The following is a 22,575-nucleotide window of genomic DNA, read 5'->3' as shown; positions in this document are numbered from 1 at the left end:
GGACCTAGTGCAGCAATAAGTGTATTCGTGTTAATTTGAAATATTACTTTTTTAGATAAAGATGGCGACAAGCCTATTTAGCGTGCACATCATAACGATTTGAATTGCGATCTTTGCTGGCAGCCATATCGAAAATATATGATGAACGAAGCTGTAAAGGAGGAAATGTCTCAACACCACTTGGTAACGCGTGTCATGCCAGCAAAACCAAGCATGACGTGAATAAAGCTAGCCGAGTAAACGGATAGACCCCGAGAAGAACTCAAACAGCGTCATGGCTCTCCGGAGAAAGAGCTCCAGCTCATCGCAAGTCAAGTTTCCGCCCGTACCGGATGCCAGTCCGAGACCTTTCGCCAGAGACCAGTACAAGGACTGCTTTCTGCTGAAGTTCAGGGCAGAAAAACAAAAGCAGCTCAAACTGCAGCGACATCTGTAAGTCGAGCATTGACGTCGACATTGGCATTAACGATATTGAGTCCTTTTTTAGTGTTTTTGGCTAATTCACATCTTCATATAGTTCACTCTTTTGTGTCAACAGATACTGATTCCGTTTTGCCTGAAGAGGCGTTAGTGTTTTAAGCTCATTATGTTGCGAAGATTAGCCGTCTTTTGTCAGCAGCTGCAGCCATACCTGACCCCTGTTGCGTGGCTGAGCGCTGCCCCACGGTGTGGCCTGCCAGGGAGCTGCGCGCGATGCTGGACAAGGCGCGCGTTTTCGAGCGTCTGCAGCGTCACCCGCTGCCGTCGGGCTGGGAGCCCACGCTCAAGGAGCAGCACCACATCGGCTTCCTGCAGGGCTGCGTGCAGCTGGCGCCCATCCCGGCCGTCTCCGAGCGCTGGCTCGCCAACATGGTCAAGGTGAGTCGCGGGAGGCTGGGCACGCCGCGCGGTGTGCCGCCGGACCGGGCCCAGCCGCGGCCGACGCCAGGCACCGCCGGCAGTCCGGTCCGGTCCGCAGCCACCCGACCGCCACATTTTGTAACAATGGGAGTGGGACGTTACATCGTTTACTGCGATGCATGATGGAATGTAATATGTTTGCGGATTGCTGGAATGCATTTTTATCATATAGGATGAATGACTTGAAACCTTCCGAGCCATACAGCATGTTTTTATGAAGGAGAACTAAATCTTTTGTACATACAGCTCGCCTGGGACCAAAAAGGGCCCTATTTTCATAACCTGTCGCGCCGGCAGGTATGCATAGGGTCGAGTCGGAAGCGCCCCCGACAGGACGGTGTAGTCGGTGTACTGTACATGTCGTATATGTCGGTGCATACGACACGTCGTCAGGTGCATATGTCGGTGTATACCGATGTCGGTCTTTACCGACACTGGTGCATTCTGTATAGTGTGGTCCGGAGCGGCCCTGACAGGTATACAGCCAGGTCCAGGACGCCAGGGCACTATCTGCACGGGTTCCGGGCCCGATATTGGTCCGACAAGTCTCACCCATCACTGTTGTGAACAGTGGACATTGGACAATTCACGCTGGGGCCTACGCATAAAGACCCACGATGAGATAGGTATTACTGGATGACGAGAAAATATTTATCTTATTGAATGCAACGAGCATCCTGTGTAGAACAAAAATTAGCAGCAAGCACCAATGTGGCTAGAGTAAGGTGCTTTTAGACTTTAGTGATACCAATAACTAGCTATCATACGTAGGTAGGTAGTTGACATGAAAGGCAATTTAATATGGATCATATTTGGCGAGAGAAGAATCTTTCCAAGCCTAAAAATGAAGCGTCGGCATCGAAAGAAGCGTTAGGGTGGCCACTTTGCCGCGGTCACCCCTACCTGATATCGCCGACCTATTTCACGGAGACCGTTGTCGGGGTGAATCACCTGCAGCCCTCCGGCGACCTCGGCTGCACTCCGCCCGCCCGCCCGGTAGGTATATTGTTTGTAGGGCCGTGGCTGCCCGGTGAACACACCGTTCCGTGATTCTATCCTCAGGTTACAGAAATCCTTCTCCTCCGCACCGCAACCCCCTCCGGGCTGGACAGGCAACTTTATCTCATGCGGGGTGCTCCTTTGGAGCGGCACCGCCGCGCTGCTCCCGAGGGAGTGCACCCCGTAGCCGGGTGCAGTGAGTAGGTACAGTAGGTCTATTAAAAAAGTCCCCAGCACCAGTGGGCGCTGCCTTCGCTGAGCCGAACCCCCGTCTGCCTGTCCCATATCGCGCCGGGCTCAGGTCAGGTAGGGTCAGCGGGACCGCTCGGTCCGGCCCGCGGGCGGTGGACGGGCGGCCGGTAACGCTTTCCGCCAGCCAGCTGTAGAATCCAACAAACGGGACGGCCACCGCTCAGCGCAGCGAAACCGGTGTCAAAGAATGGCAGTAGATGTTCATGGTCACAATGATTATGAGATAGTCATTGTTAGCCCATGCTCCACAGGAATGCCTAGACTCTTACGCCCTGTTGGAGGGGAAGTGGGGATTGAGCATCATTCTTATAACTCAGCTTTGGGCATTTAAGTGGTATTCAAAGTAGCGTCAAAGGTAGCAAAAAGAAGAAGAAATACTTCAGTCAATTTTAGATCGGGTCAGAGCCAGAGGTCATGTCACCAGATGTCATCGTTGGTAACATTTTGCTTGGACAGGGTGCGTTGCGCGCACCGGTGCATTGGGTTTCCAATTTCCATGGAAACATCAACATACTCGGAAGCTCGCAACGCTAGCGTGGAGCCGAATTCATATCAACCGCCGCAACAATGCAGCAGCGCAGCGCAGCGTGCTGCAGCGCGGGACCGTGAAACACCGCCCAGGGTTATCTATGTGTCAGGGCAATCCAGCCCACGTGATGGGCTCAGCCCCAACGGAGTATGAGGTCCAGGATTCCCGCCCAGGCCCCCTGCCCCCCTAATTTCTGTCATCCTTCCCACTCTGAAATCGACCGAAAGAGCCTAACCCAACACAGCAATAAGCTCGTTTACCGCTATGTCTGAATAATATTGTCAGATTTAATTAAGGTCAACGGCTTAGCATGTAAATAACAACAACTGCCACCATCGGTATTATGAGAAAACCAATTGCTTTTCCACAAACACTTAAAAGTTTTTAGCTTAAAACTTGCATGACATCAATTTTACTAGCCTCGTGTTCCTCTTTTCAAAACGCTTCGAATGAATCACAAGTTGATCTTTAAAAGTCATTTGAAAAATTTGGCCTATGTTCATAGACATGACCTGACCAGAAATGGCCATGATGCATAGCAGGATATTAGATCCGTATCGTGGAACTTTACAAACACTTCAGATGATTTCATAACTTAAGCATGTCTATAAAAAATAATTATTACATGGCTCATGTGTAAGCTGGGTGTGTGATCATGCTTACGAGTATGTTGAACGCAACTGATAATGTTCTGTAGGCCACAATTTCTATATTTGATTTATCCTCCTGGATTTCATATTTTTATTAATGACACCTTGACGATGTCGAGAAAAAAACGTTTAGGAGATTTAACAGCCTGAGATACATTCAGTATAAGGAAGGGTCAAGGGTGCTAGATTCCTTCCGTCCTCGCTATCCTCAGGAAAAACCAATCCGCATCGCCCCTAGTCTTCATGCTTCCCTCTCTGGACTGGAGGTCACCCCACCAGCCAACCTGTAGTTGATGTCGGATCCATCCTGCAGGACACATAATCCTCTTCGGGTGACCGTTTGGGAGACGGCTGGACCGTCCTGACAGGGCAATCGTCCCACGGGAACAGTTTCGCTTCCGCAGATCACTGTCGCTGGCTCGCACAACCCAATTACTACACCAGAGCATAGGTATGTCAAAGCTCTGCAAGGGCCTTTTCAGACCTAAAAAGATGGCTCCCAACAAAACAAACAATTTTATCATTCAGTATTGTATCTCATCGAGCACCACATGTTTTCAGAGTTTTAATTATGCGTTCGGTCCAAAAAAAGCGCAGTTCAATTTTCTCCCATTGACTTGAGCTATCTCAAAATTGACCCGGCCTCATTTCTGTCAACAATGTCAAACTTGCAAAGTAAACGTTTCAAATACCTACATATACTATTGAATGCCCTATACCATATACCATATACCAATGCCCATTGAAATCGCTGAAAGTTCTAAAGCGATCGGTTAGTCGGTGTATCTAGATTGAGCACAGGAACTTTCCTTGAGGTAAGGTCACTTGACGTGACCTGGTTTTATGACCTTCAATTGAAAGGCTTGGGCGGGAAAAAATGGGTCATTTGAAATCCTAACATGCTAGAATTTAACAATAACTGCAAACACTATCCCGGCCAAATAGTAAGTGAGAAGGGAGCGATTCCCCAACCCCATGTTTAGCTCCTATAATTGAGCTAGCTGCTAGAGCCTCGCGGAAAAAAACAAGCGCTTGCGTCGTTACGTGACGCAGCGACTGGTGCCCCATTATAAAATATCAGTGACCTCTTAGGGCAGGTCAAGGGACCCAAGGCATTGGATCGGTTTTTGGTAAATCACTTCGCAAAAATGGTCGCATTATCGTCATTTCGATACAATCGTGTTTTCTGTTCTCAGACGCGTCGATTTATATGCTTTTTTGTTTAGGTGAAGCAATTTAGGATGTTTACCTCAGGTCAATGTCAAGTGTTAGGGCAACACAGGTCACGAAGCTCTTGAAAGGAAGACATGTTGCATAACCTTTGATTCGGCAAGTCTTGCAAAGTCCATTGATGGCTGTCCCGACTGGCCAGCTCATTTTGATCGGGAGTTATTGACGAAGCACCAGGGATGCGGAGCCGTGGAAATTTCAGACGGCTCCGGCTCCGGCTCCGGCTCCGGAGAAAAAAATCGGCTCCGGCTCCGGCTCCGGCTCCGGGAGAAATGTTATGGCGGCTCCGGCTCCGGCTCCGGCTCCGAGTAAAATGGTCCGGCTCCGGCGGCTCCGGCTCCGGCGGCTCCGGCTCCGACTCAGTACATCCCCTATGCAATCAAACGGGTGGAAGAAAAATTTGATTGGTTATACGCGTTACTCTTTGCCATAACCGGCTCACCGCGTCCCCGCGCGAACGCACCTCGGAGACTGGAGAGAACTGGCAGAACAAAGGACTAGGAAGCGATGGCATTGGAAAAGCAGTCGCCGCGAATCGGAGTTCACTGAGCCATCGTAAGCTGACACCCGTCTCGGCTGCATTGGGGTGGGGGTGGGGGTGGGGGGGGGAGAGACGGTGCTGGGAGTCTCAGTCCACTGCACTGGCTTGAAAACAATGGCCGTCACCTGATGACCGGTCCTCATGTTCTGGGGATGCAGTAGACGTGTGGGGGGGGGGGGGGGGGGGGAGGGGGAAGCAGACAGGAAGTTGATTGCATACTGGGGATATTCGGCTTTTTTCATTCACTTGATGGCCCATGACGTAAGTTAAGTACCATATGTTTTACTGCCTTGTACTGTCAAACCGAACTAGGTCAATTATTTTTTCCTCTTTAAAAAATAAAAAGGAGCCGGAGTCGCCCCCTTTTTTGGCGGCTCCGGCTCCGGCTCCGGCTCCGGGCTATATTGTTTCACGGCTCCGGCTCCGGCTCCGGCTCCGGGCAAAATATGCCGGCTCCGGCGGCTCCGGCTCCGACTCCGGCTCCGGCTCCGCATCCCTGCGAAGCACTCCTACGAGCCTAGTGACGTCATAACTGACGTCACGCAAGGTGAACAATGCAAAAGTGAAGCATTAGACTTTGCTAAGAATGTATGAAGTCACGATTTCATGTGCTTGAGGCATGTATAGTTTCAGATCATTTCCGACGCCAAATTAACAGTTTCCATATTTCCCCATTATGCTTATATGACACTAAGTGCATTGCGGATATCCATCATTTTCTAACCGACAACCGTGCAGAGGTCTACTTAAGACATCATAAATAAGTGACCTGACCTGAAAACGTGGTTGATGTCAAATGATGCGGCTTGAATCAAATGTAAGGCATATGAGATGTCATCCTTCTATCATCAGCGTTGCTTTGAGCTACCGCAAAAAAATACATGGTGGCGGCATCCACCCCTTCTTCTCGGCCGGCGAGGGTTAAACCTCGCTTCGAATTATTGCAGATAATGATGCGACCGAAAACAAAGCATTTATCTGTGTCTAGAGCGGCCGCTGACTTGTTGGACAAGATCCCCAATCTTAAAGGAAATAGTTCACTTTTAACATGGGGTTTGGAACTGGAATAGCAGTTTTGTTGCTTGCGCTGAGACTAGCACAAATCAGAAGCTTTTACGGCCCAACAATCACCCTAGACGAAGATATTCCATTTTTCGTTCTGAAAAGAGTGCCTTGCAGAGGAATGCGTGCCTTGCTGAGGAATGCAGTCACGTCATCGTCAGCCAATCAGAATGCTGCTTACAGCCGATGGGTTTGTCCTACGCAATATGATTGGTCAACGCGTAATAAGCTTCCGCGTCAAACATTATTTTATATAGAATATAGTTCTTCTTATACTAAAATATAGAAAATAATCCTTTTTACAAAAACGTTTTGTTTTATTTTCTGATCATTTTGAGCATAAAAAAACAGAAATCCATAGCAAAATACTAATTTCAGGAAAGTGAACTATTTCCTTTAATTCGCTAGATGGGAATAAAATACTCGGTATGTGATACATATATACTCCTCGATTTGCCCTCGCGCTAAGTCTATTCTAATCATCACTGTCGCTTTTTTATCCGAGATGATGTCGCCGCTAAACGGGTTGTTTTGTTTGCTTGCTTGCGTTGAATGGTCATTACGGATTATTGAAGGATTATGATAAAATAGGAATGGGGCAAGGGAGGATATGCACTGCAGGTGTTTAATTTAGATCACTAAAGGCATCATTTCCGGCATCGTGCAGAGTCACTATCTTCCCCTCCTCTGCACTGCGGCATCTCCGCGCTCCACACACGGGGTCCTCACTCCACGGCCGGCCGCCGCCAACTGACCCACTCGCCGGGCGCCGCGACCTGACCCGTGTCGCTGCCGTAACCTGCGCAATAGAGTCGGGGCTGGAATCCGGGGGTTCGGCCGGCCGGCCGCCTCTGGAGCGGGGGACTTTTTTTGTAGACCTACTGTACGTACGTACCTTGGGGCTGGGTGGCCTGTCCTTTGGACGGGCTCAGCCCTGGTGACTCAGTAGGGTGCCTGCCCAGACCAAAATGTCTCCCCCTATATCCTATCATCCTCCCTGCTCTGAAATGGTCTCATTGGACCGAAAGGGCCTAACCCAACAAAACAAAACAAATGCCCGGTGAAGGCAGACGCTGCTGCCGCGCCGACTGGTCAGCTTCTCTGTCGGCGTTCGTCCGGACTCCGGTGCCACAATGGTCGAGCGACACTCTGACAATCCTCTTCTATCAATAATATTTTTACAACGAGACTTATCGAATGTCAGTACATCAGAATGAAAATGTAAGTAACACCATTCAGCCTGGAAGATCGATAAACTTGTCGTCAGCAGATATGCAGGGGCATCTCAATTGATAAACGTACCTTCCTAATTTTTCAATAAAGACTGTTATTTGCAACCGTACGATTCAGGTGAAACAAACAATCATATTCTTATTAATACACCTAAATTGACACAGTAGACGCAACTTGGTAATGTTTCGCCGCATTTTGGCCACAGCTCTATTAAACATAGGTACCACTGAGTGCCCGCAAGCAATTTTCCCAGGGAAATCGGATTGAGCACCAAGAAAAGCGTGACGCTGTGACAGTACCGTTCAACGTAACCTTATGGTCACTGGTGATAGAGCGACCCGCCCGTTCCCCGGTCGTGGTCCTGTTTCGTTTCGCCCGGTCCGTCGCTGTGGGTGATGGCGCGCTCTCACTGACCGGGGTCCTGTTGTGTGTGGCGCTGGCCGTCGCTGGGGACGGTGGCGCTGTGGGTGACCCTCTCACTGACCGGGGTCCTGTTGTGTGTGGCGCTGGCCGCCGCTGGGGGCGGTGGCGCGCTCCCAGGAGCCGTGGCACTGCCGCGGGTCGGCCAGCGCCCGGTACGGGTCTCGGCGACGCACGCGCGCGCGCCGGTCGTGCAGCCGGCGGCACAGCTCGCACGGCCACCAGCTGAGCTGGCGCGGCCCGCTGTAGACGCGGTAGTGTGTGCGCCAGGCGCGCAGCCGCTCCAGCTCTGCCGGCCGGCCCAGTAGGTGCTGCAGGTGGGCGGCCAGCGCGGCCGGGCCGGCGAACCGGCGCGCGTCCACGAAACTGTCGTCGGGCGCCAGGCGGCTGTAGTCGGCGCCGCCGAGCACCACCGGCACCAGGCCGTGCTGCAGCGCGCCGAAAAACTTCTCCGTCACATAGTCATCGCACAGGGCGTTCTCGAAGGCCAGCATGAAGGTGTAGTGCTGCGCAAACAGCCGCATGCAGAGGCCTTTCTTGCTGAGCGGACAACTCAGGTTACCGCACCTGAAACACAAGGAACGATAGTGACGCAGTCTTCAACGATGGAAAATGAAGAAAACTGCGAGATAAGACATTGCGATGCCTATTTGAAAGTGACGATGAATGGATTCATCATAAATTCATTCATTCATTCATTCATTCATTCATTTCACATGAATGCGACATTGCGGTTTTTCATCCACGTATGTACATATGTCTGAAGATAAAACATTGTGCGTAGAAGCGCGATAAATGGACAAGGAAACCGTTGCTCTATGTAGCGCAGTTTGCGTCACGCCGGACACTCACTGGCCGTAGATGTCGATGTCGATGTGCTGCTGCAGTTGCTCGACGTAGGTCTCCCGGCGGCTGTCGGTGCGGCAGTGGGAGCTGACCCAGACGACGGGCGCGGTCCGGTTGCCGAGCGCGCGCCGCCACTGCTGGCGCAGCCGGTGCTCCTCGGCGGCGCGGCGGGCGGCCGTCTCTGGCCGGCCGGGAGCCGCCGCCGGCGCCCGCCACCGGTCGGCGCCCGGCGGCGGCCGCTCGGCCAGCGGCAGCACGGCGCCGTACGGCACCGCGATGTCGGCCTCGCGGTGGTACGACAGCGCCCAGTGGAAGCGGCCCGCGATGGCCGCCTGCAGCCGGTACGGGTGGCGGCGGCCCAGCGCCGGCGGCGCCTCGCGCTCGTGCAGCAGCCACAGCTGGCCGGCCGCCGCCGGTGGCAGCTCCTCGTCCGGCGACATGTCGTACAGCGAGAACAGCACGGCATCGGCGCGCCCCAGCGCCGCCCGGTCCGTGGTCAGCTCGCAGCGCGACCACTGACACCCGTCGAATCCGTCACCGAACCGGCGCCGCCAGTTGGCGAACGTCCCCTGCAGTGGCGTGTAGAGCAGCACCGTCTTCCGCGGCGCCGCGCTGGTCCGCAGTGTGATCCAGGAGTCTGCGGGCTCCGGCGGCTCGCGGCTGGGCGGGCCGTCCAGAGGGCCCCTGGTCTGCTGCAGGTAGAACAGCACAGAGCTGGTGACGGCCACGGCGCAGAGCAGCGTCAGCAGCAGGCCGGCGCGCCACGGCGGCAGCCCGGCCCTGGCGGCCAGCAGGCGCACACACGGCAGTCTGCCGAGCGGCATGGCCGGCGTCGGGCGCCGCGCGGGGTGCCGGCCCAATCAGCGACCATCACCGCTCCGTGCCCGTGCGGCCGGTCCCTGCAGCGACCATCTCCCTGTGTGACTCCCGGCGGCGGTATGACGGTCACCGGCGGCCCCCGCTCACCACACTGGCCCTGACCGCACTGCGGCGCTACACAGCGCGCCTGACCAGCGCCACTGCCGACTCACACGGACATCAATGATGCAGCGGGGTTCACGTCCGGCGCCCCAGAGCCGGTGTGCCGCCACGTCTGGTGGTGTTCGGGGGCTGACGGTCGCAGTGTTTGGCGCATATGACACGATATGATAGGAGGCGTGGCGGACCGTGTGGTAAGCGGCGGAGACCGCGAGCAGGACTGTGCGCCGGGCGGTCATCACTAGGCACGTGCAGGCTTCCGTGGATGACACGCGGGCGTCACCGTGCTGCGTGCCAGCGGCCCAGTCTGTGTCGGTGGCTTGTGCAGCTCGACCGACATGTCAGGGAATCAGGGCTGGGAAATCTCTCATACCTTCATACCCCAGTAGGTAGCAGATATCGCTTCATTGTTCCATCAATTGTAGCAAAATCAACATTTCTCTCTTCCGTACATCATAAAGAAAAATACAATAAAAACATAAAATTCGCACATTTTTAAAATAGAGGTACCACCAGCCAGTGATCTCGTGGGCGAATAAGAACAAAACATCTGTAAGACTAACACAAGTTCAAAACGTCAGCTTTGTGCTCCATTTTATGACGAATCTGGCGGCTCTTTGTAGCAGTTTCCATTTTAGCATCACTAATTCTTCATACTCTGAGTCGTGTAAGAAAAGGTATCTGCTACGCCTTTTTATGCGCTATCTTTCTTATGAATATTGCAAAAAGGAGTTTCATTATTTGTGAAATATTCAAATAACATATTTACGAAACAAAACAAATTGTTTTTAAAAGGGCATTGTTCAATGATCAATAAAAATACGAAAAGAATCAACTCATTCTGCCCATGGCATCTCTAAAAAGCCATCTTTTATGATACAGTGTCCGGCAACGTCTTTAATCCTTTTTGATGACGTCATACACAATTTTATTCAGTTTTTAAGGTATTTTATTGTTAAAATCATACTTATATAAACTAAATTAGAGTTTTAAAGAAATAATAAACATTTTTGATAAGTCTTGTTAAGACATCTTGTAAAAAATATACAAATTACGTCATTCCTCTTTGTGTATTTTGTTGATGCATTGTTTCTGGCGCATTAGAGACAATTCTAGTTGTCGTTTCGCGTGGATAGTTCAGTTCGTTCAGTTGAGTTTGATGAGTGTTCCTGGGTGTTTTTGAATTATTTCAGCTATTTTTGCCTCTATTTTAGGAAAGTGCGATATTCCAGGCCTAATTTCAAGTGTTGCAATGACAACTGTCCCTAAAGCGGCGTGCAGTACACAGTTAAAGAGCATGGTAGTCGCCCAGCACGCAAAGCAAGATGTGTGAAGATTATAGGGAGATACCTATGATCGAATTTGCGCAGAAGGTGAGATCTGATTGAAATATTGATCAAGTAACGCCCAGAAAAGAATTTTTTGTTTACTTCTTTGCATGTTCAATTATTGTATTAACTCTAAACCTTGATTTGTGGCAACTGGCAACTTTTGTACAGCGGGTTCGGCATGCACAATGATTGTAAATTGTTGACCAGACTGAGCAGCCTCAGCAGCCAAATCAACCTGATTTCTTTCAAATACTTTCTGTCTGAGTAGGTTGATACCATCTGAATCCTGAAGGTGCTGGAATGCTGATAGGAAAATTCTAGGGCTCATTGGAGCTCTCTGGTGCTCTCAGGTGGTGCTGGAACTTGCCCTGAGAAAGACCTACAGCACCTTATTTTGATATTTGTATGCTTTTTCTAAACCTGAGTAGTGATTACCTACGAAGAGTAAAAAGTAAGAAAAAGAACATTCACAGGGGGCATAAGCAAAACACTGTATCTGTTTTTGTTTGTGCAACCAACTAAATAAAAACGTTCAAAGCTCAATTTGAGAATAGATAGAAAATTAAAGTGGAAAGCTCTGTCCAGAATTTTGATTACTTGTAAAATCATTTTCTCTAGCAGAAATGATGTGAGGAACATTTGTGGCAATGTAGCTAATAAAGAGTTTCTCGTAATATCTGGTATGTAGCAGATTCAGCATTTTTCCCAGCCCTGCAGGGAATCAGGCCGGGTGGCCGCTACAGTTTCCGATATTATTGTGTAAATAATTGATACCGACGGGTGCCAGCCTGCTCACTTATGTGTGACATGCCTGCGGTCCTTTCTGGCAGCCATGTTTGGTGCCGATGGTCCCAGAGAAGGTGACGGGTCACCTGCAGAGAGCGACCATATATAATTACAGGGACGGCACTAAGCATCGTGCCAGCTGACCGTCCCCTATCTGTCAGCTGACCGTCCCCTGTCATAAGTCCCCTGTCAGCTGACCGTCCCCTGTCTGTCAGCTGACCGTCCCCTGTCTGTCAGCTGACCGTCCCCTGTCTGTCTGTCTGCTGACCGTCCCCTGTCTGTCTGCTGACCGTCCCCTGTCTGCTAACCGTCCCCTCTCTGTCTGCTGACCGTCCCCTCTGCCCACTGACCGTCTGTCTGTCCGTCTGTGTGTGCCAGCTGATCCCGTCGCGGCTGAGCGGCCGGTACGGTCCGGCCGTGGCGGCGCTGGTCGATGAGGTACGCCAGGAGTTCACCACCCGGCTGCGCCAGGACCTGGTGGTGCGCACCGTGCCCGACCTGGAGCCGGCCGTCGAGCCGCCCGTGCCGCGCGCCAAGGACGCCGAGCTGCCGTGAGTGGCGGTCGGCCGACGACCCTGATACCTGACGTTATTTGTTTCATTTGTCCTATATTATCATTTATTTTGTTTTATACATTATACAATCACAAACATTAAGATCATTACATAAACATTATGCAATCACAAACATTGTTCTCCTGTCAGTATATCTTTAATATTGAAGAATGGATGACACTTAATATGCTGTTTACTTTAAAACGTATCCTTCACCGCTTTTGGATCATGAATTTACTCGTACTAAACGCTCCACTGACTATCCCGCAGTTACTTGCGTAGCCACTAGCCAGTCACAATTGAGTTACTGATCGCGAGCTGGTTGACTTGAAGGGACCGGGATATCGGGGAATAGTGCTAACTGGTATTAGAAACCGGTTAGTGGCTACCCTGTTAGGCACTATTTACCACTCCAGACTACTTGCAGTGACGGGTTTGTTTTCTGGGATATGAAAATCGTGGGGATTTGCTGTGGCTTCCTGCTCAGTATCTAATGGCTGTTGCATCCGTGGTAGGAATGACGCACCATTCCTCGATACCGTTCTTAAAGGGACCCTCCCACCTTCAAAAAAGTTTATGAATTGGCATGAAAGTGATGTTGCTAGGTTCAGAAAGAGCGAAAACGAATATCTACCAAATTTCACCGAAAAATATTCACCGGTTTTCAAGATATTTGACTTTTACTTTTGTTTACTTTTTTTGGGATCTCCGCTGTTTCTAGCGACTTTATTTTAGAAGTGCGGCGTTTGCGGCAGATGTTGCGCGCAAATAGCATATACCACCGCGTGCTACAAAACGTTTTAGTCAAACATTTAAAAATCGTTAGATATTTGCGCTGACGTCACACATTCAGAGGGGTATTCCTAAGCATTAGCCCCTCTGAATCAAAATGCTGCAATTTTGAAATTCAATATTTCCGATTTAAGGCATTTCTCGATGTTGTGAGTGCCGAAACCGGTAATTGTGAGCCAGGGACCCCATTTTGGCTATCTCAACTCAAATCTAATGTTAAGGTGGGAGGGTCCGGATCGTTTGAGAACCATCGAGCTTAGATATCCTGACTGTGATAACACACTGTGTACGTTCAGCTGCTGGAAGCCGTCTCACACGATCGACAGTAGAGTTGCAAAATTTCCCTACCGCACTACCGGCATGCCGGTAATTTTTCACTACCGCAGGTTTTTTCGTGGTATCTGGCATGTCTTGCCGGTAGCATGCCGGTATTTTTGATTTTGCACAAAAAATTATCAGCATATGATTCAAACTTTGGACACTAAGAGGCTATTGAATTGTAATAAGTTGGACAATGGGTGGCTGTTGGGTGGGGCGGTTACTGAAATTGCCAAAATGTGGCATCTCATGTAGGGGTAAGCCAAAATCAAGAATGCAGGTTTTTTAGTATGCCGGTAATTTGGCGGTTTTTTTGCTTGGGGCGTGGTAGCATGCCGGTATCCCACAAAATGTTTGTGGGGCGGGGCGGTGCCGGTAGCAGCCCATTGGGAAAATTTTGCAACTCTAATCGACAGGACTTCTCGGCCCACACGGTGTGGTGCCGAATACCGCGTATGGCGGCTGGATTCAGCCACACGCCAGTGTGCCGGTCCGCCGCGGCGCGCCGTGCTTGTCTCTGACCTTCCGGGTGTAGCAGGTCCGCTTATACCTCACTCTGTTTGGCTCCGCTGCACAGCACTCACGCAGGGCTACGGCATATACTATTTATATCTTCAGATCAGCAGTCTGATCGTCTTTGACCATGTCCGTCGGAGTCTGACCGGGTCTGACCGTAAGTCCGAGTCTGACAGTTTGTCTCTGTCCAGCTGATCTTACCGAGGCAGTCAGAGTTTGTCCGGATCTGAGAGGGTCTGTTCAAGTCCACCCGACTCTGCAGCCGGCTCTGACTCGCTCTGTCTTTGTTTGACCGGGGCTGTCCGAGTCCGTCCCCGTCTGTCCGGATCTGTGCGGGTCTGTCCCCGTCTGTCCCGCTCTGCCCGGCTCTGACTCGGTCTGTCCGGATCTGTGCGGGTCTGTCCTTTCTGTCTGTCCCGCTCTGCCCGGCTCTGACTCTGTCCCGCTGGCTCTGCCTGCAGCTGGGTGGGCTTCTCGCCGTGGTTCGAGTCGTTCGCCGAGGCCCGCCAGCGGATTGGGCGTCACCTGATGCTGACCCGGCCCAGTCTGCAGGCGGCGCTGCGCCTGTGTCGCACCACGCTGCTGGACACGACTCTGCTGGACTGGACCCAGTTCAGGTGAGTACTGGCGGGGGGGGGGGGACAGCGCCTGTGTCGCACCACGCTGCTGGACACGACTCTGCTGGACTGGACCCAGTTCAGGTGAGTACTGGCGGGGGGGGGGGAGGGGGACAGCGCCTGTGTCGCACCACGCTGCTGGACACGACTCTGCTGGACTGGACCCAGTTCAGGTGAGTGCTGACGGGGGGGGGGGGGGGAGGACAGCGCCTGTGTCGCACCACGCTGCTGGACACGACTCTGCTGGACTGGACCCAGTTCAGGTGAGTGAGTACTGACGGGGGGAGGGGGACAGCGCCTGTGTCGCACCACGCTGCTGGACACGACTCTGCTGGACTGGACCCAGTTCAGGTGAGTACTGACGGGGGAAGGGGGAGGGGGACAGCGCCTGTGTCGCACCACGCTGCTGGACACGACTCTGCTGGACTGGACCCAGTTCAGGTGAGTGAGTACTGACGGGGGGGGGGGGGGACAGCGCCTGTGTCGCACCACTCTGCTGGACTGGACCCAGTTCAGGTGAGTACTGGCGGGGGGGGGGGGGGAGACAGCGCCTGTGTCGCACCACGCTGCTGGACACGACTCTGCTGGACTGGACCCAGTTCAGGTGGGTACTGGCGGGGGGGGGGGGGGGACAGCGCCTGTGTCGCACCACTCTGCTGGACTGGACCCAGTTCAGGTGAGTACTGGCGGGGGGGGGGGGGAGACAGCGCCTGTGTCGCACCACGCTGCTGGACACGACTCTGCTGGACTGGACCCAGTTCAGGTGGGTACTGGCGGGGGGGGGGGGGGGAGACAGCGCCTGTGTCGCACCACGCTGCTGGACACGACTCTGCTGGACTGGACCCAGTTCAGGTGAGTGCTGACGGGGGGGGGGGGGGGGGGGGAGGACAGCGCCTGTGTCGCACCACGCTGCTGGACACGACTCTGCTGGACTGGACCCAGTTCAGGTGAGTGAGTACTGACGGGGGGAGGGGGACAGCGCCTGTGTCGCACCACGCTGCTGGACACGACTCTGCTGGACTGGACCCAGTTCAGGTGAGTACTGACGGGGGAAGGGGGAGGGGGACAGCGCCTGTGTCGCACCACGCTGCTGGACACGACTCTGCTGGACTGGACCCAGTTCAGGTGAGTGAGTACTGACGGGGGGGGGGGGGGGACAGCGCCTGTGTCGCACCACTCTGCTGGACTGGACCCAGTTCAGGTGAGTACTGGCGGGGGGGGGGGGGGGAGACAGCGCCTGTGTCGCACCACGCTGCTGGACACGACTCTGCTGGACTGGACCCAGTTCAGGTGGGTACTGGCGGGGGGGGGGGGGGACAGCGCCTGTGTCGCACCACTCTGCTGGACTGGACCCAGTTCAGGTGAGTACTGGCGGGGGGGGGGGGGAGACAGCGCCTGTGTCGCACCACGCTGCTGGACACGACTCTGCTGGACTGGACCCAGTTCAGGTGGGTACTGGCGGGGGGGGGGGGGGGGGAGACAGCGCCTGTGTCGCACCACGCTGCTGGACACGACTCTGCTGGACTGGACCCAGTTCAGGTGAGTACTGACGGGGGGGGAGGGGGGAGGACAGCGGCGTTACCAATGTCTCCGCCGCTGACACTCCCTTCCCCGCCGCTGCAGGTTCCCTCGCCAGTTCAGCGTCGACTCGTGGAAGGAGACGCTGGTGCAGCAGTGTGAGTCGGAACAGGTGCGGCTGGACCGCGCCTGGTACCGCCAGCTGGTCGACATCTTCAACTCGGTGGCGTCGGCCGGCGGCGGCGGCCGGCGCGCCCAGCAGCGCATCTTCCTCTGCGCCAACACGCTGGCCGCTAACGAGGTGGGTGCGCGCCGCCGGCGGACGGACAAACGGCAGACGGCCACGGCACGGCGAAATACACCGCCACCCACACGACCCGAGCCACGACACAGTTGGAATACACCGCCACCCACACGACCAGAGCCACGCCACGGTGATTAGGCGCCGCGTCCTCACGAGCTGAGATAAGCGCTGGTAGCATGCACGTGATTATGTGCTCCATTACGGAGCTTCACACATTGGGTATAACGAGCTAATGACGTGTTAATGAACAAGGTCTGGTGAATTTTTTAGTTGACACCCAAAATCAGTTTTCACAAATACGCAGCATTATCGCAATATGCACGAAAAAAATCGAAACTAAATGCCTAGACGTTCAGCCTTGTATTTTCACTATCTTGTGCCAAAGGGAGAGAACTGTCTCTATAACGTCGACCCAATACTGTCCACGCGGTGGGCATTGCTGTATCGCGTGACGACGGCCGGGCCACAGGCTCATCGGTGACTGTCACCCGGAGATGAGCCGGACTATCGACTGGGACGGACACACGGATGTTTGGGATAGGGGACAGGGGGCACCGCCGGGTCCGGGTACATACGTGCCGTGGTCCCGGGCGGATATGACTCCGTGTGAGGCAGCTATGTTTTCCATCATTTGTCCTCCCTGAAGTTTGGTAACAAGCTCAGCAGACTAGTTCCTACATACAAGAGCACGTTCCATTGATAATAACCGTTTTCACGACGGGTTATCAGGCGAATTAAGTAACAATTGTGACGATAAAATGAGAATAAAATTAAATCTGCACATAATTTGCACCAGATGTATAACTGATAGCCTTCATGAAAACGGCTAATGTGTCCCATTGATCCGAACATCGCCGCACCGCCAGGGACATTTGCTCTCGTTTGTCGCTGGCTGGCTGTGCTCGGATTTCACTGCTTACGCCGGACCACTGCACTAGAACCACGGATGGCTGGCTGGCTCAAAACGAAAGGCTGCGACGGAATGCTGAACAAGCTGACTCCCTAGTAAAACCGCGGCGACATTGGGATTAAAGTCAGTCGCTGTATTTCCATAATTCTTTTTTCGTTCGCCGTCGCTCTAGCGAAGCTGCCTTAGTTCAGAAGGTAGAAACCATCGAAAAATAGACGGAGGACCTTTTTAATGCAGTTGGCCCACTGCTGAATAAAAAATGATGGCGCGCTGGTGAGCTCTTTTCTTTGCGAAGCGCTCCTGTTTTTTATTCAATGTCGAATGAATGGGTGATCGGCTGGCTGACTACCTTGGTTTGTTTGGAGGAACGGCTGCGATAGAACGCTCCCGGTTCACGTTGCTGACAGTATGGCATGGCTGTGTTGGGCATAATGGTGTCATGTGGAGGAATGCCGGTGGCTGCAGTTAAGGAATTGATGACTGCTATTTTTTCAGCCAGTGAGCCCGATTCTCCAGATGTGTACTTATTCCGAGAACGGTCCTGGCCAGGCACGTGACCCTGTCGTGCGACTTACAGTCGGCGGGCTCACAGCCTTCTATACGGCGGGCTCCGCTCTCGATCGGTTATCGCTCTCCCACCTCAGCTCTGGCCAATACCGGACGAACCGATGCGAGGCGGCCGTCGGAGCTGTGCGGCGCGCTCGCTGCTGGCCAGCCACCCAGCGGCCTCCTATCGCGCCGGGTCGGCTCGGCAGCGGCGGCTATTTTCTCGGCGCCGAACTCCCGACCGGCGGCCGCTCGCACCGGGCCCAATTGCCTGGAACGCCGCACGACGGCTCCAGAATACAAACCGCGCCGGACTGTGCAGATTGCCTGCTGCATATGCCGCTCAGATTTAATTCAGACGTTATTGAGCTATCACACAGTTCACAACATGAATAAAAAGGAAGGGATTTGCCTCGAACCTTTAGCAACTTAACTGCTTTTGACGTGAAGGTAAACGTACGTTTTATTACGGATAGTGTACTCGACGTATAGTTGCATAATTATTCAGCACACCGCTAACTAGGTAGTAAATATGTATGCACTCGCTTTTTTATTTACTACATCCGTTTACATAGCTTTATGGGTCTGATCATACCTATACATTAGGTGGCGATTCAATGTCTATTCCGTTATACCTACAAACTAGCAATTAGAATACATTGAACTTCGTGGGACATGAAACTTCAATCATTAGATTGGAAATCGAACATGGAAACGTCAAAATGAGAATGCCGTTTGATTACTACGTGATTCCATCACTTTCCAGTCAGTTTTCATCACATGTAAACTCTTAGTTATATTATTGATCCAGATGTGCCTGCCTCTTATTACCTGGAGGCTGGAACACCCATTGTGTGCTCCGGCAGCTGCGCGCGGTGCTAACGTCTATATCTACCGTTCCTGCAACTGTGCGCGATGCTAATGTCTGTGTTTCCCCTCCTCGGCAGCTGCGCGCGGTGCTTACGTCTGTATTGCCCCACCCCGGCATTACGTCTGTATTGCGCATTACGGTGGTGCATTACGTCTGTATGGCGCGCGGTGCTGATGTCCGTATCTCCAGCAGCTGCGCGCGGTACTGATGTCCGTATCTCCGGCAGCTGCGCGCGGTGCTGATGTCCGTATGTCCGGCAGCTGCGCGCGGTGCTGATGTCCGTATGTCCGGCAGCTGCGCGCGGTACTGATGTCCGTATGTCCGGCAGCTGCGCGCGGTGCTGATGCGCACAGTGACGGCGTACGTGCAGCTGTTTGAGCAGCCGAGCATGCTGCCGCTGCTTGAGGTGGACCTCATCCTGGACGGACACACGGTCACCTTTTACCCGCCGTACGCCGAGATCGAGGAGGCCGCCCTGTTCCCCATCGACCAGGTCAGCCATCGGGCCACTGTCCCGTCCCGCCCTCTGCTCGCGGGAGACACTGAAGGGGAGGGTCCTGGGGCGTGACCTTGACTCCTAACATTTCAAGCCGCTGTCACTCGACCTCGAGTCTCCCCGCCAGTAAACAGGCTGGGTTGCTATGCATCACATCACAATGGGGCCCAGGAAGCATATTAGAGCCGTCAGACAAACAGGGCACTCTTTGCATCCGTGATCGCTAAGACAGCGCCTTGATGCTTTAGGGGCTAGGGAGAGTTCAGAAGCAGTGGAACCGCTGTATGCTCATAGGCGCAGCAGTTGATCAATTAGTTGAACCAAATTTAGTTCTGTGTTAGGCCAGCAGACGGATCAAATTATCCCACTTTTTGCAGTTTTTCCTGCGTTGTATGAAATTCGGTCGCCGCAAGCACAAAAATTAAGATTCGTTTCTATATAATCCCAATTGATGTGAAAATGATCAATAACATGCCAAAAATTGTATTGGTTCTTTAGTTTACCAAAGAGAAACAAAAGAGACAAGCTTTCGACATCACTGTCATCATCAGAGGCCAGTTTCACCAAAAAAAAAAAAAAAAAAAAAAACAGACGGCTGCGATTATTTTTTGACAAAACGATAATCTATAAATCCTATTAACAGGTGGAAAAGTAATCGCTGACCAAATAATATAGCACTTGAAAGCTAAGTTATTACGTTTTTCAAGTCAGCGATTAGTATTTTCAGCAGTAAATGACATTTTGAGACTATCGTTTTGTCAAAAAATAATCGCAGCCGTCTGTTTTTTGTTGGTGAAACTGGCCTCAGGTCTGAGTTTTTTGAAATTCCTGTACACACTTACAACATACAAAAACATATTCGCACGCTACAATGATGGAAAACATTCCTCCGTTTGTTTGTAGGTAGATATCGATATCCAGATCACAAAATACTTATTTCAATGTGCCTACAACGTCACATGTCACAAGTTCTACATAATCAAGCGCTCATACAAACAGATCTCACGCCATGCAAGAAACAAAAAATGAATACTATTTTCTGGTTCGTAATCGTAACCTACCAAAAGTCACAAGAACCTAAACGATTGGCCAGGACTGTGTGAAGGTATTCAAGTTTGGGTTGATATCACGGATTTTCATAGATTCATCAATTTTATTGTCAGCCACGTCACGGTTTCTGCTCAAAATATCTATACGAAAGTTGTTGTTCATTTCCTTGTGACTAAGTGTCGGGTGTCTATCTAAGGCATGCTCACCAAGTCCGGTACCTAGTCTTCTTAGTCTGGCGTCAGAAAGGTGCTCGTTAAATCTCTCACGAACCGGTCGCGACGTTTCTCCGATGTAAATATAAGGTTTGTCCTGACATGTTTTGCAAGTGATTTTATATACGACATTTTTTTATGTGGCATTTCCCCTGAAGACCGTTCGGGCATGTGTGACACCGGGTTTTGCCGCGGCAAAGCGGAGGCTGAAAGGCAGATCTGACCAGTTTGCTTTTCACCGTGGGTCCACTCTGCCAAGCCACCCTAAGGTTAACCCTCGCCGGCACAGGCCATTTTGAGTCCTTCGACGGCACAAGGTGGTACGACCCCCCCTCGCGTTTGGCCCCTGATCGAGCTAGAGCTTCGCGGAAAAAACGAGCGTGTTGCCCGTCACGAGAGGAAGCCGATGATACCCAATTTTAAGGTCTTAGGTCATCGGGTGACCTTCCAGGTCAGGTCAATGACCCGAAAACCGGGAAAATCGGGACTTGTTAGAAAGTCGTAAAGTGTGGCTGCTGTTTGGTTTTCCGGGGTGCTGATCACGAATATCGTGTTAGTTTTGATCATAGATGATGTCTTTAAGCATTTAGACCAGGTCGGGTCAGGTCAGGTCAGGTCAACCGGTAGGGGTTGTGACGGGTATTCGTAATACGTGTCAACCGCCTCGGACAGCTTCGTAACATGTTACGAAGGCACCAAAACTACTTCGTAAATGTTCAAATGGTTGCTAAATTCGAATTCAGCTCCAAAAACTAGCCTAGAAACATGTAAAACTCGAAAAAGTGAACCGAGGTCACTCGAGGTCACCAAAGGTCAATGACCTGACCTGACCTTCAGGTGACCTTGACACCCACCCTAATGCATGGGAGTAACATCAAATCACATGTTTGAACGTTTGAAACCACGAAAAGCTTGCAAACGCGTGGCTAATGCGAGCCGACATGCGCCGAACCGCGATTTCGGCCAAACATGGTCACAGAAAAGAGGTCACAGGTCAAAGGTCATTGGGGGCAGGGTCATGAAATTTTCAGGGTAGGTGTAAAATTGATCAATGCGAGGGTACTGAAAGTTTCGTCGCGATCGGCCGCTTTTTACGCGAGTTATTCGCGAAAAACCTTAGGGGGGGGGGGGTTGCACCCTGTGCCGGCGAGGGTTAAGCTTAGATGCCCTGATAATGCCATTGACTCGATGGCACACTGTTTCGTTGACGTAAGGGAGCCTCATATAGGTCATCTGCCCTGATTGAGCTTTTTTCCTATCATGTTGTGCCTTTCGTTTTTTGTTGTTTTTAAAAGTTCGGTCAATGATGTGCTCAGGATATCCGTTTTCTAGGAAGAGGTGCTTGATTTTGTCCAGGCTGCGTTGCACAGCAGATGGGGAAGAGGATACCTGGACCGCTCGTTTCGTTTGGGAAGTTAGGACACCTAGCTTAGTTTTCATGGGGTGGGCCGATTCATAATTTAAAATGATTGGGGCAGTCATGGGTTTGATGAACAGTCCTGTTGTGTAAGTGCCGTTGGGATGAACCGTTACCATTGTGTCAAGAAATGAGATGTTACCTGTGTGGTACGTGTGCTCTAAGGTGAACTTGATTTTTGGATGAAAGCTGTTGATATTCTCATAAAACTCAAGTAAAGTTTCAATGCCATGTACCCATACTCCGAAGTAATCGTCAATATATCTTAGTAAGATGCTCGGCCCAACAAGCACTTTCTTCACAAAGCTAGATTCTAGGTTATGCATGAAAACTATAGCTAGCGGTGGCGCAAGCCTGTTCCCCATTGCTATGCCCTCCGTTTGTTTGTAAAAATCATTCCCAAAACGAATGAAGTTGTTTGTCAGCACATGTGTAAGAAGTTTCTCTATTTCGTCTAGTGAAAGGCCATACGTGTTGATTTTGGAAATGTTTTCTTTGATTAACCCTATTCCTGGCGGGCTCCGCCGGGACAAGAAACTGGCGGGGGGGGGGGCCGATTCGGCCCCCCCCCTTCAGATCTCAAAAACTACACATCGCAGCGACAAACGGTAAACTGCATCGGATACGCACGGTCAAGATCTACAATTTTTCTAAGGTCATTTTCAGGTCAGGTCAAAGATGACGTCACAGGGGTCGA

The 22,575-nt window shown here is 51.9% G+C and overlaps 1 protein-coding gene across 2 annotated transcripts in view; it reads left to right on the top strand.

Annotated features, from left to right (window-relative positions):
* LOC122390770 (dynein axonemal heavy chain 12-like) overlaps positions 1-22,575 on the top strand; it is a 158,857-nt gene that overhangs the window by 2,065 nt on the left and 134,217 nt on the right. Inside the window, exons 3-8 of one of the 2 annotated variants that reach the window (XM_043384026.1) lie at positions 124-432; positions 681-858; positions 12,136-12,308; positions 14,399-14,554; positions 16,178-16,373; positions 19,032-19,196. In XM_043384026.1, the coding sequence (XP_043239961.1) occupies positions 275-432; positions 681-858; positions 12,136-12,308; positions 14,399-14,554; positions 16,178-16,373; positions 19,032-19,196 (1,026 nt within the window). In that variant the 5' untranslated portion in view covers positions 124-274. Of the gene's footprint in view, positions 1-123; positions 433-680; positions 859-12,135; positions 12,309-14,398; positions 14,555-16,042; positions 16,094-16,177; positions 16,374-19,031; positions 19,197-22,575 lie in introns of those variants that run through there. The other variant, XM_043384027.1, reaches the window with a different exon arrangement.

This window comes from Amphibalanus amphitrite, unplaced genomic scaffold, assembly GCF_019059575.1.
Source record: "Amphibalanus amphitrite isolate SeventyFive unplaced genomic scaffold, NRLGWU_Aamphi_draft 000408F_arrow, whole genome shotgun sequence".
Lineage (NCBI taxonomy): Eukaryota > Metazoa > Arthropoda > Thecostraca > Balanomorpha > Balanidae > Amphibalanus > Amphibalanus amphitrite.
The sequence above is the reverse complement of the archived record's forward strand: the minus strand, read 5'-3'. Positions and strand labels throughout refer to the sequence as shown.